This window comes from Grampus griseus, assembly GCF_964374135.1.
Source record: "Grampus griseus genome assembly, chromosome: 4".
In the NCBI taxonomy this organism is placed as follows: Eukaryota; Metazoa; Chordata; class Mammalia; order Artiodactyla; family Delphinidae; genus Grampus; species Grampus griseus.
The window spans coordinates 127903089-127916631 of NC_138997.1; the positions used below are offsets into that span (position 1 = coordinate 127903089).

Sequence of the window (13543 nt, forward strand, 5' to 3'; positions counted from 1 at the left end):
TTTCAATAAGTAGCAATGCTGATTAGTAGCGTTAGTAGCAGTGTTAGTATAAGGGTAGATGTAGAGGTGTGCCATAGGCTTTCTATAAAGACAAGCCTCAGTGGCACAAGGTAAGCGTGAGTCTTACCAGAGTTGTACTTGTAGGATCATGAATAACAGGCTTACATACATGTTATGAGTTCAGGGTTTCTAGAAAACCTTCTTCACTCTTTCCCACACTTCTCCCCCCACCAACCACACCCCTCGTTACTTCCTCTGTTGGGAATTCAACAATAAAGATGATTTATTTGTCCCATTTTAGTATAATACACTGATTCACACTTAGAGTGAGTTTACGCTTAGTTCTGGAATGAAGAAAGTGTGACTGCATTGGGTAGTAGATGGGGAAGAGGGAAAGTGTGTTAGCAAGGCACCCTATGCTGATCTCAGCATAAATGTTACTGCATGAAGGGACACAGAACTAGCCCTTTCACTTCACTTCTCTGTAGTTTGTTTCTTTATTTGTTGCATTTTATTTAAACATACACCACATCCTTTTCTAAATGTAGTTGTTGAAACTTTTAAGCATACTCTTCTTTCATCATGAAATATTAATAACATTTGTCGAGTGACTATTTAAAACACTGCTTAAAGCTCCTTGCATCACAGACATTGTTATTCACTTAGTTATTTATTCAGTTCTTCTCACAACTCTATTAAATGAATTTTTTTATCATTCCCATTTAAAAACAAAACGATTTGGATCTTAGAGAGATTGGAGATGAGATAACTTGCCTCCAGCATGGCACAGAAAGTGATCTGAGTTTTGACTAAAAGCTTTACTCCGGAGCCTCTGCTCTTTATATGCCTGTCACGTCTCATCACACTTTGATCTGCACTTGCTAGAGAGTTTTGCTAGTGGGTCTGTGATATCTTCTAAGAATTTTTTTTCCCATTATTCTACTTAAACCGCACAAAAAGCCGATGAGATAGGTATCGGAATCCTCAAACTGGATAAGAGTGAAGGTCAGGAAAATTCACCCGTAACCTCAGCAATAAAGACATTGCGGGTACTTCCAGAAACCACTGCTGATCGTCACTGCAGTTCTGCAGTGAGGGATTCCCAGAACAGTCCCTGCTTTGCTGTCACCCTTCAGATATCATTCAACTCTCACCCACTGGCAGAAGCTAAACCTGAGTCCTGCTGTAAGGGAGTCTGAAAAAGTGATAGTTTCCAACTTCCAGTCCCTGCAATACAGAAGGATGGAATGGAGCTGGGTGTCAACAGAGAGTATCTGACATAGAAAGATCCTCCTACTGCTCCTATTTTATGTTGTAGGAAGCTGAGCCTACACTCTGGTGACTCTAGGCCCAGAGCTGCCAAAAACGAGATCATAACCTCTTTCTCTAAGGGACATCATTTGAAGTAATGTATTAATTTTACATGCGGTCCCTCCTCAGAGCTCACTTTGGTCCCTGTTTGCATAATTGGAGATAATCCAATTGATCAGGAATGATATAAACAAACGTATAATTGAATGCTTCATATAAATCTTACATTTTTAAATTAATGTTATTCTTTGTTTCCAAATTCTATATGCAAAGTCCATCCAGTAAAACTAGAAGATAATTGAAGTCTGATAGTTTTATTTCTTTGTTTTGTTTTGCAGAAAACAGTATATGAAAAACCATGCTGACACATTGTTAACCCACACACTAAATTAGGAATGCATTGTTTAAATGTCTGTAAATGTTTAATGTTCTTTGGAAAGGTAATCTCTCAAGTATCATTTTGAGTTACTTTTTTCCAGCTAGTCTTTACCAGGTAACCTGACTCAGGAAGGTGGAGCTAGTGCACCAAAACATCTTAAAGAACCAATCAGAGCTAATAAGTCATAAAACAAAATTCATACTTAAGCACAAGTGTGCCTCACAGAATGAATTTTTAACTATTCATTCTGGCTAGATTTTACTTCTGTTAACATTAAGGATTAGTGCATTAGTGAAGCCTTCTTCAAAGTCTATATGTATTGTATTCAGATGTTTTTGGATCATCAGAATTATTTCAAAGCACCTATATTTTATACTCTATTTACTATTATGGACTTACACTGCATTTTTTTTCAGTGATTTTTAAAGTCAGTGGCATTGCAAATTGGAGCTGTGAGAGATTATAAACTTTCTGATTAAAATAATTCTCAGCTGCTGTCCCCCCATCACACACACACACATGCACACACACACACACACACACACACTACTGAATATTTCATGTGAAGCTAGAGATTGTGCTACAGATTAGAAGAGTGTTTATGAATTGATGCAAGTTGAGAGACTTTATCCTAAGAGCACCCCACAGAGAGTGGTTAAATATTAGCTCAACAGGGAATCTTTGTGGAGAACATCCTGTAAGGATGCAAGTAGAAAAATGAAAATTATGGAATGATTACAACAAAAAAGATATAAAGAGATATAGTTATTATCATATTGCTACCCTATTCCTGATATATTTATTTTTTTAAGTTTATTTTCAAGTTTTTGGCTACAGGGTCACATAATAAATATGGAATAAGAATATTTTTTATTTAATGACTTTAGAGAAAACTAATTTGTTTGTGTAACTTGTATTTTGGGTGGGTTTTTCTCAGTTACTAGAAAAAGAACCAAAAAGAAACTGAGAAAAGAAATACTGAGACTTCATTTTCTGTTATAATCACTTCATGTTTCACTGTTAAGAATATTTTCCTATAATTTAATTTTATATTAATAGCAGTAAATGAAGCTTTGATTAGCTATATGTAGAGTATATTAGAAAATATGAATAAATTTTAATATAGTCTAGAACATGTGAAAAATTAATGTCTAGGTTTTCACAGAGTTTAATAGTATAAGAAATTGCATCAACTGTCAATATGACCCAGTAAATTAAAAGAAAATATCTTCCATATTATTCATGCCTCAGAAGTTCAGGGAACCCTGGAGGAAAACATCAGCCTAATAACTGCAAACCTAATATTTCTTTTCCTATACAAATGAAAATTTCTTGCATTTAATAGAACACTAATTAGAAAGCACAATTATAGTCAGTAACCACACAGCATTTGTCTTCCTGCTCCCAGGTTTTTGGTTTGCAGTACACCCTGTATTAAATCCTTCATAGTAATGAATGGTGTTATAAAGGGCAACATGTATATGGAACTTATTTCTAAATCTTGGTCTCTCATAACAGAATTAGTTCATAGCACCTTTAACCTTTCCTGTTCACTTTCACACATCTGGATGCATTTTAGGTGTGGTATTTGTAGTAACGCCAGGAGTGTATTCCCACAAGGAGAAGTTTTCCTGTGCTCTCTAGTAAGTCCCAGTATTTCAGGGGAGGATGAGATTTGTCCATTCATCACTTTTATGTCACTTGACAGTATAAAAAGGCCCGTAAAGTTATTTACAGTTTGTGCATAGTAATTTTACCAAGAAACTTGGCAAACATTTGCTTTCACGAAGATGGGAGTTGTAACTAAGAGTCATTCTTTTAAAATCACAGCAGTCATATATTAATGTTGTCAATGATCATGTGATCAGGAAACCAAGGAATATAAACAAATTTTATTTCCAAGAGTGGAATTACAGTTTGCCTCAAATGATACATTAACTTATTAAAGCATTAATAACAGGTTCTAGTAGCTTAAAAGCTTCTTATTTCTGTGGAAAATAAGTGTGTATTTGTAAGCATATTGTAGATATTATGTGTATCATTATATATAATCATTTGTAGTCTCATTGAGATCGTATTTGTGTGTGTTTTAAAATACAAAGGTAAGACCGTTTTTTTTTTTCTTTTTGGTTTTATTACTAGCGACCCTCATTTAAGCATAATATTTTTGCTTTGTTTCCATGTGAAAAACCATAATGCTAACTGATCAGGTTATTTAGATGAGCTATCTTCATAGTGACTTTCATTTACATAGCATGCAAAAAACAGCTACTTTCTATTAAAACAATAAAAAAGCCTATAAGCATAAACATTCAGAATATATAGCGTATATGTATTATGGAATTATATTTGCTAATAAAATAATCAATTTAGATATAAAGTGAACTTTGTTAGTTCCACATGGTCTTCCTTCTCCTCTGTGTATAAACACAAGACATGCAAAAGTATTGCTTGTGGTGATCTAACATATATATGATCTAAGCTATTAAATGGAAACCTACACAGACTATGGGATATCAGAAATCATCATATCCCCATAGGATGGCTGAATTTAACAGGCAAGAATAAATTTAGCACAATTATACCTAACTTAACATTAAAATGTGCTATTGCAATAAGTGAAACTTGAATATACATCCTTGTCGAAAAGATCATAGATGATCACATCAGATTCGATTTATGTTCAACACTTCATCACACCTTCTGCCCCAGAACATGAAGACACATGCTAAATTTCTCCTGTAAGTTTAAACAGTAATCTTGAAAAGTCTGGATTTACCTTGGCCTCCTATTATGCATTCACTTTCATCTTCACCAGTTCCCATTCTCCATGTGCTAGGAGCTTACACTTCCGAAAGCATATCTCCTTCTATCTATAATAAATAATGTATATCAATACCATTAATTGATGAATGTCAAAGCAATGAGATCACTTTATTCCTCTAAACAGCTGCTCTGACAGTTAACATATCTCAATAGAAAAAGGCTCCTTGAATTCAGGAGACATAAATGCCTTTCTCTGTGCAAGCCCTATCAGCATACTTCCAAGCCTCAAGGCACTGACAAATATTGTTAATTGACTTGCAGCATTAATTAAGTTAATGATGCAAAATTTTGTTTCACAGTGCTCCAACACATCAGATTGTTTGTACCAGAAGCATGTTAGAGTAATTCAAACTGCTGCATTCTCTGATAATCATTATGCCATTAACATAGATGTGTGCAGAACAATACAGAATTTGTTGCTAACTTGTAATTGGGTAATAGAGCATAAACTTTCCAAACCCTAGAAATATGCATTTAAAGGCTTTTTGATTCTAAGTAAAATTATGACATCTTTCCCTCACATGTAAGAAAAAATGTTCTTTTAATATAACTTAAATTGCAACATTGAGTTTTCAAACTGTATCTTGGAATCTAGTATGGCAACCTCTTTGAAATTTACTAATTGTAAAATAAAAATATTACTCAATAAATGGAGTACTCAAACTAAAGTTTTGAAATGGTAAATAATTTACATACTCTAACAACAAATAATACTATTTTACCCAAACTCAACAAAAAGTTCATTTGCATAACCCCTAGAAAATTCATTTCTTAAATTTTTGACAAATATGAAAATAAAACTCTGGCTTAAAATAAAATGTCAAATGAAAGATTGAATTTTCTTTCTCCTTAAAAGATGTTCATTCTCAAACTAATATTTTCTCAGTTTGTAGCTGCTTCTATTTATGTAGTCACTGTATGTTTTAACACATGAGTAAGTCATATTTATTTTTGGGTTTCTTTCCACCTCTTGCTTTGGACTAACTGAAATAGCTCATAGTTTGTATCTGAATTAAATTCAGATGTTCATGTTAAAATCTTATTTTGTAAGGGGTAAATAAAATAACCATTTTATATAATTATTTTTTAAAAACCCTAAATTTCTTTGTTGTTATTGCTGTAGAAACCAAGATTCAAGGTGGTCTTTTCCAACAAGATTCAAAAAAGTAGAGAGTTGAGATTTTCAGGATCAACGATTTGGGTTTTTATAGTCATACGTTGTTCTTGGAGAGCACATAGGTCCAAATACTTGAGTAAGTGTACATCACCACACCCGCTAAACTGTTTAGCCTTTGTTCCCCATTTCCAGTCTTCAAGAAGTGAAGTTTGTGATTTTGTAACCTACGTATATGTGTTCACAACATGAAGGTTATACTGACCATACCTGTAAAGAATATTAGTCTATATTCTTAATACATGCTACTCTTAACAAAACTCTAAAAGAAATTTTCAAAAAAGAAAAGGAAAAGAAGAAAATAAAACCTTATTTAGTACAACGGCACATGTGAAAATTATGCATAATCTTACAGTGGAAAAAATGGAAGGACTGAGATGTGACTTTCCTGATACTAGGTAAATAATTAATAATATAGTCAATAGGTCTTATTTCATTCTCTATTGAGCAGTATCAGTATTGTATTAAGGGAGAAAAAGTACACTTCTCTAAAACAATCTGTCACAAATCCAGTTAGAAAACACCCAGAGAAGAGAGTTCTCCCATGGCACAGCATCTCTCTGGTGTGATAGTTTGTATGGGCTTAGAATAAATTTGTCCTGCCTGTTTCTCTAGTATGACTCATTGCTAAAGTACTTAAAACTTAATTTCTGTGCTTCTAGATTGTTAACTTGTTTATTTTCATTATTTCCCCTTAGAATAGAAAGGTATTCTGAAATTGTACTGTTTTACCTTGTAAGGAGATTCCCAATTTTATTTATAAAGTAAAAAATTTTGTGTTTATGACCGTTAGCAGTGTCATGAGATCTGACTCACAATTATAATTTCAAACAAACCAGCAAGTGTGGCTACAAAATCAAGCCACAAAAGCAGAAATGAATTAAACAAAAACTTTGACTGTGTTTCAAGCATAGTTGTTATGATGAAATGGATTATCTATGCACAACAGGGTCTAGTTGTGCATATAAAACTTACGCCCTTTCATGAGACATTGAATAAAGGCATTAGTGCAGTCATGCTGGGAAGTAGGTGATAGCTTTACAGAAATAAACTCTCCCTCCTGTCAATGAATGGAAATTAAGAACTCTAAGAAATGTCTTAATTTCTTAGGAAATTAAGAAATATCATTATTTCCTCAAATCAGAAAACTAAAAACTATTCTAACAAATATGTTAAATGATTACAATAATTATTATAGAACAGTGATATTAGAACAAATTTACATTTGCATAAAAAAACCACACAGCATCACAACGATAACAAAACACAGATGGGACTGGCCTCATACCCTAAGTTTTGCCTACTAGGTGATTAATTATTCAATTATAGCTATCTGAAACCTGGATATGGGAGCAGAGTTACAGTGGTCTGTACCATAGTTTTATAATTTCTTTGGCAAGAGATTACCCTCCAAAGGCTTCTTCTCTGCCATCTGTGAAATATGTTTCCTGTTGTGTGGATCGGTTTCCCCCACTAAAGTGGAGACACCATGTAAAGACACTTGTCTGCTTTTTAACTGTCAGACCTTCATCTTCTAGCATGCCTGACCCATAATAGGGACGCAGTCAATATTAACAGATTCAATTAACAAGATGATGTATGAGAAGTCTTTATACACTGAAATATATGCTTGCTAGGCATTATTGGTTTAGAAGAAAGACAGAGCATATATAATCTATAGTCAATAAATTTTCATAAATATTTGAAACTGTGTTTGACGTGTCTTTTTATTTCTTACTCTACTTTACAACAGGTAAGTCAAAGTTAAGGAATATTTCTTGAGAGTGAAAGGATTGTAATTTGGCAAATAAGCTAAATGAGATTCATTATTACCTTTGAGAAGTCTGAGTTAAGGATATCTCGATGGTGAAAATTATACTGCAGAAGTTTCAACTCTCCAGTTATAATACATGAAAAAATTGGCATGACAAGAGAAAATAAATTCAGTGAAAACATTTAAATATGTTCACCATTTGTGATTTCCCTGAAAACAGTAGTTCCTTCCAAGATGATTATGTAAATTACTTCCTAAATATTATAATGCACATCTTTAAAATAGGACAACTGAATAAGACTTTGAACTCAGATATAATATTCCTCTGTCCTCATGTCAAGTAAAATGTTCTTGTATTTCTTTTCTCCAAAGATAGGCTCTCTCAGGATAGACTATTACATATGGTCATGCAGTAATGGTGTTAATATATTTATGCAAGGATTTTTTTAATGAGTTTGATGCTTTTCAGGGAAAATCTGTGAATCTCCAGTCAATTACTGTGAATGCAACCCCTGCTTTAATGGTGGTTCCTGTCAAAGTGGTGTGGAGTCATACTACTGCCATTGTCCGTTTGGTGAGTAAAACTTAGTGGTTGATATAAAATATCAATCTATTTTGGCACACAGTTTAGCAATTCTGTTTTATCTTGTCTTGGAGTGACTAAGAAAATGTTAGTCGTTTTACACAGGAGGTTTTAGCAAAATAAAATCTCAAAGGTTTAATATTTTCTGTTAATTATGGAAATTCCATTGAGTATATTGTTTTGATCATTACTAGAAAATAATCAACCAAAGATTATTAAATTTGATGTTGTCTCCTCAGGACATTTCCTCTCAAAAACTTGTGTATGCCTTCTTTTTAGCCTAGAACCTATCTAATGAAAAATCCTTTAAGAACTATTTGACAACACTTTCTACTAAAATCTTTAAGACTAGTCAAAACGTTTTTGTTTTGTTTTGCTTTTGCTTCTTTACTTTTGTTTTTTGCATTAATTCAACCACTTCAGTTAGAATGATTTGGTAACTTGACATGCAGTCTTCATATAGGCTTTGTAGATAGTGTCGTGTAACTAATCAAAATTCAGAATGATGTGTTCTGTTAAGGAAGAAAATTGTTAAAAGAATTTTTTCATATGCATGCATATTTAGTCATCATAGTGGAATGAATTAAAGGATTCCTTCCAGGTCTCACCCAAATGTTACCCTACACTGGGACAGCCAAGAACTATGAGAACAGCTTTGCAGGAAGCTTTTATTTTAACTTGGTTTGTTTCGTAGGTTGGTGATTATTCCATTTATTTAAAAGCTGCTTTACTCCACAATAAAGTATTCTTCTCCAGAGGCCCTGCAGTAGTTAGAGACTCTGTCTTTCTCCATAGGCAAGAGAGGAGAAGGATTTTTTTCTAGTCTTTCCTTGAATATATTTATTACAGTGCTACATGGACCTGAAAAGTGAATCTCAATGTATAGTAGAGAATAGAACTTAAAAAGAATTTCAGGTTTCTAGTAACCAGTAAATGTAACATTAATTCATTTTCAAGTAATTCTATGACTATCTAGTTCTAAAGTACAATATCAAAAGAATGATAAAGAAAAACAGAATATAAAAATATCTAATTGTGAGCCTTGTATTTTAGCAATGGTTCTGAGGCCCAGAAATTGAGGGCTTTGTCTACAGTCAAACAGTGAAAACAAAACAAAACAACCTCAAAATGATATATGGACTAAAACACAATTTTATTTTCAGTCCAGGATGATATTCACAGTACCTCTCTTTTTTAAAACTTCTTCAGATTCTCACTAATAATACCCTCGAAGCAGTAAAAGGTAGATCAAGGTCGAAATAACCACAATGTTAGATCTCCTAAAACGTCTTTCTTTCAATTATCTCTGTTTTTTTTAACTTTTTATTTTATATTGGAGTATAGTTGATTAACAATGTGGTGTTAGTTTCAGGTGTACGGCAAAGTGATTCAGTTATACATATACATGTATCTACTCTTTTCTCAAATTCCTTTCCCATTTAGGTTGTTGCATAATATTGAGCAGAGTTCCCTGTGCTATACAGTAGGTCCTTGGTTATCCATTTTAAATAAAGGGTGCTGCTTTTGACCGATAACCACAATCAAGTTTCATGGTTTTAACGTGTTTTGGAAGGAAAGATAAGGGGATTGGAGTGGAAAGTGGAAAAATTATTTTCAAGGTGACTGAACCAAAATTTTTTACATTTTTAGAGATTCTTTTGCATTCCATTTGTACATATGAGGATTTAAGATAGATAGTTGATAACAAATAAGAGCAAATGGTTGCAGCATTGTAGCTGATACAACAGTGATTGCCTGTTGGGTGGATGTGTTTTGGTGTCCAAATAAACCTTCTCCTCACCATACCAGAGATCCTCAGGGGTAGGGGACTAGCACAATAACGTAAATTAAAATAGAGACAGATCACATGTAGCCGGCGGAGCGCACTTACCCCCCTATTCTTTCTAGTGGCAAAGGCAAAAAAACATTATTTAAACTTAGACATTGTTAGTTGGGAACAGAAGCCTTAAAAAGAAAACAAAACAGAACAAAAACCTTGAAACAGTACAGATTTGAGAAAAGAGAGATAGAATTAAAAGGAAAAAGTATTGTCCTTTACAAATTGAATGTGGGTGAAACATACAAAAAAATGGCAGATGGAATGCCTCAGGCAAATAGCTGGAGGTAGTTACACATGCATCCTATAACAGAACATCTTAACTATAATTTTGAAGTTGGAAAAACCTTTACACTGTTTCCCTTCTCATCAGTGAAAGATTTGCTGTTTTGGACTAATATTTTTTTAATTTTTAGACTTTTTTAGCTTATGTTTTATTAAAAAACCATAAAGTACTTAAGACTTTATAAAGAAGAACCTATATAGCTATAAGTTTATATATATGTATAACTTCATACACACACACACAATATTTCTTATTAAAGTAATTTAAATAATTTATTTTTACCTTTATGTAGGTTTATTTAATGACATTCTATTTGGAGGGCAGTTTTGAAATTAAAATTTCAAAAATTTTTAAATTACTTTTAAATAATTTAAAATTATTTCAAAGACAAAAATTTACATTTCTCTAGAAACAATAACAAAAACCCTTAGAAAGATAATATATTCTATAAAAATATTATCATTTTTGAAAGTACAGTGTCAATTTAAATAAAATGTAGAACATATTTCCAGTACTTTCTACATATATTTATATTCAAATTTTAAATATATTTTCATAGATTTATTAAAATTTAATCATAAGAGACCTAAGGGAACACACAGTAAAAATTTCTCTCTAATAATGTGTTTCATTTGTATGCTTTATTTTTCCTTTCTATTTAACTTTGATTACTCTTTCTGCATATATAAATAATATATATAATAAAATATATGTTTAATATAAACTTGAAAATTTATTATATATAAATATAAGTTTTATATAAAATATAAATACTCGATGAAAGATATATTTATGATATAAAACATATGCCATATATAATATATATGATATATAATACATATAATTCCTATAATTCCTTTATCTTTTTGTTAACTTTAGTTAATGATTAAAAATAAATCATATAGATTTCTTAGTCATTTATAATGAATATTATGTGAGCCTTTACAGAAAAAGGAAAGATAAATGACACAAGGAAATTCTAGGCCATTTTAATTTAAAGAACATTTAGATATAAAATGTGGTGTAGTCAAAACAACTAGACAATCAGTAGATCTGGCCTCAAATTTTGGCTCTGTCTCCCATGGTTCTATGACATTGGACAAGTTTTAAGTATTCTGTAAAATGATGACATTGGTTTCTTCTAGCAGAACAATTCCCTGCATCTATATTTAATGCATTTACATGAGATGTACAGCCAAAATGAAGGAATGAAACCTTTGCAAGTTAATAAGAATTATGATGTGTTGGCATGGGTTAATTTTCTGATCATTTGCTACAGGCTACTAATATTTGTGGGAAAAGAATTTTGGCATAGAATTGTAACATCAGTAAAACTCACTTTTCAGGTTTGAAAAAGAACCAGCACAAACAAGTGGGAATGCTAGATTTCAGAAAAACAGAAAGCAATTTCAAAGTAGCTGCTGTAAATTATACCCAAAGATGGTATAAAACAAGAAACAGAGAAAAACTTAAGACAGTTATTTTTTTCGCTAAAGGCAGTGTATTCCTTTCCTTAATTTTGTGACTTGAAAATACCACAAACACAGGGACTGATTTTTTTAGGTCAAAACAAAATTTACCGTCCTTAATTGAATTAAAATTGTTTTCAGGAATTGTTTATTATGAAGGAAATAACTTGGTTGAAAATTACAGCATATTAAACTTTAAAAAGATTGACAAACTCACTTTGAAAGTTTTTCAGAAAAGAAACCTCTTCAGACCTACTCCATTCTACTAATTCTAATTTTTTAAAATGAAGCATAGTTAGATATGTTTCCATATTGGCCAAAGAAAAATAATTACACCAGTTTATCATTTCTTATATGCTTTAGAGATCATCATTTTTCTTTCTATTTCAAATAAATTTAGACAGTATTCTTTGGAGAGTAATAGAAAATTGTTAAAAACGTGACATTATTGTAATTTAAAAATATTTTAATCAAAGTCATTTAATAAAACTTTACTTGAATGTGATGTGTCAGTTTGTCAATTTTCTCATTTACAGGTGTCTTTGGAAAACACTGCGAGCTGAACAGTTATGGATTTGAGGAGTTGTCATACATGGAATTTCCCAGCTTGGACCCCAATAATAACTATATTTATGTCAAATTTGCAACTATCAAAAGTCATGCTTTATTGCTTTACAACTATGACAACCAGACAGGGGACCGGGCTGAGTTTTTGGCCCTTGAAATTGCTGAAGAAAGACTAAGGTTCTCTTATAACTTAGGCAGTGGTACCTATAAACTCACCACCATGAAGAAGGTGTCAGATGGACATTTTCATACTGTGATTGCCCGGAGGGCAGGAATGGTAAGATATTAATTCCACATTAAAACTTGTTTTATTGAATATCCAGTCAATCAGGCTGGAAACTTGAAAAGTTAAAGCATGAATTGTGGTGCAAATTGAGTTCAATTATATGTATTCATTATTTGTCCAGTTTTGTTATGAACTACAGCAGCAAATGGGTAACATTCTTCTTTTGCTCATGACAGCGTTGTTTGACTCAAAAACAACTCATCTCAAAAACAAAAAGGGAACGAAGGAAAGAAAATATCCTAGTGCATAAACATTCCATTGTATACATTTCTTATATTGAACAGATTTTTAAGGCTGTGTCAGAACGCTACTTAAAATGGCTCCTTTGCTTTTCTAAGTATCCTTGCCCAAATTGAAGAAACGACTTAAAAACAGACAGGGAAAACTTTTCTACAAATAAATTACTGGTAAAAGATGATACTTAACACAGATTTCCGTATAGTAGGTAATAATCCTTATTATACCAGCACTTCAGTATACTGTCATCTGTGAGGTCTATGACATGAAATTGTGTTAGGATGAAGTATTGGTTTTTGACTATTAAAGTATTCTCAGAATTATAACTCAGTAATATCCAAGATTTCCATATTATATTCCATTTCATTATATGGCTCTCATAACAAACAGGGTACATATTTAGCGCTTGTGTTCATTAAACAAGTATTTTTCTTTATAAAGGGAAATGCGTCATATCTTTTCCATGCTAATGTTTGAAAACATTTGACACAGAGTAATAGAATGGAAGGATTTATTTATTTATTCATTTATTTATTCCAACTCTATCTCCATAGTTCCCCCCGTCTTCAACAACTATCAAAGATTTGGGAAAAAGTAATTTGTAACAAAAACTATTTTTAAATATTTTTCGATTTTAACGCTGACCTTTTAAAACCATAACTGCTCTTTAAAATTTTTATTTCACCCTAAAAATGGAATGGAATGGTTAAAGTATTAAACCAACTATTAAAAATTAGCCAAAAGAACAAAATAAATACTCTGAAATTTTTTTTAAATGAAGAAACTGGGATCTAAATGATTATAATTTTACCTC

At 32.0% G+C, this 13543-nt stretch overlaps 1 protein-coding gene across 2 annotated transcripts in view; it reads left to right on the forward strand.

The window, feature by feature from the left end:
- The window catches only part of FAT4 (FAT atypical cadherin 4), a gene marked incomplete at its 5' end in the record, with an annotated part of 171708 nt that overhangs the window by 136300 nt on the left and 21865 nt on the right, over positions 1-13543 (forward strand). For both annotated transcript variants that reach the window (XM_082653602.1, XM_082653601.1), the window contains 2 exons: positions 7934-8038; positions 12176-12483. In XM_082653602.1, coding sequence (XP_082509728.1) covers positions 7934-8038; positions 12176-12483 — 413 coding nt within the window. The remainder of the gene's footprint in view (positions 1-7933; positions 8039-12175; positions 12484-13543) is intronic.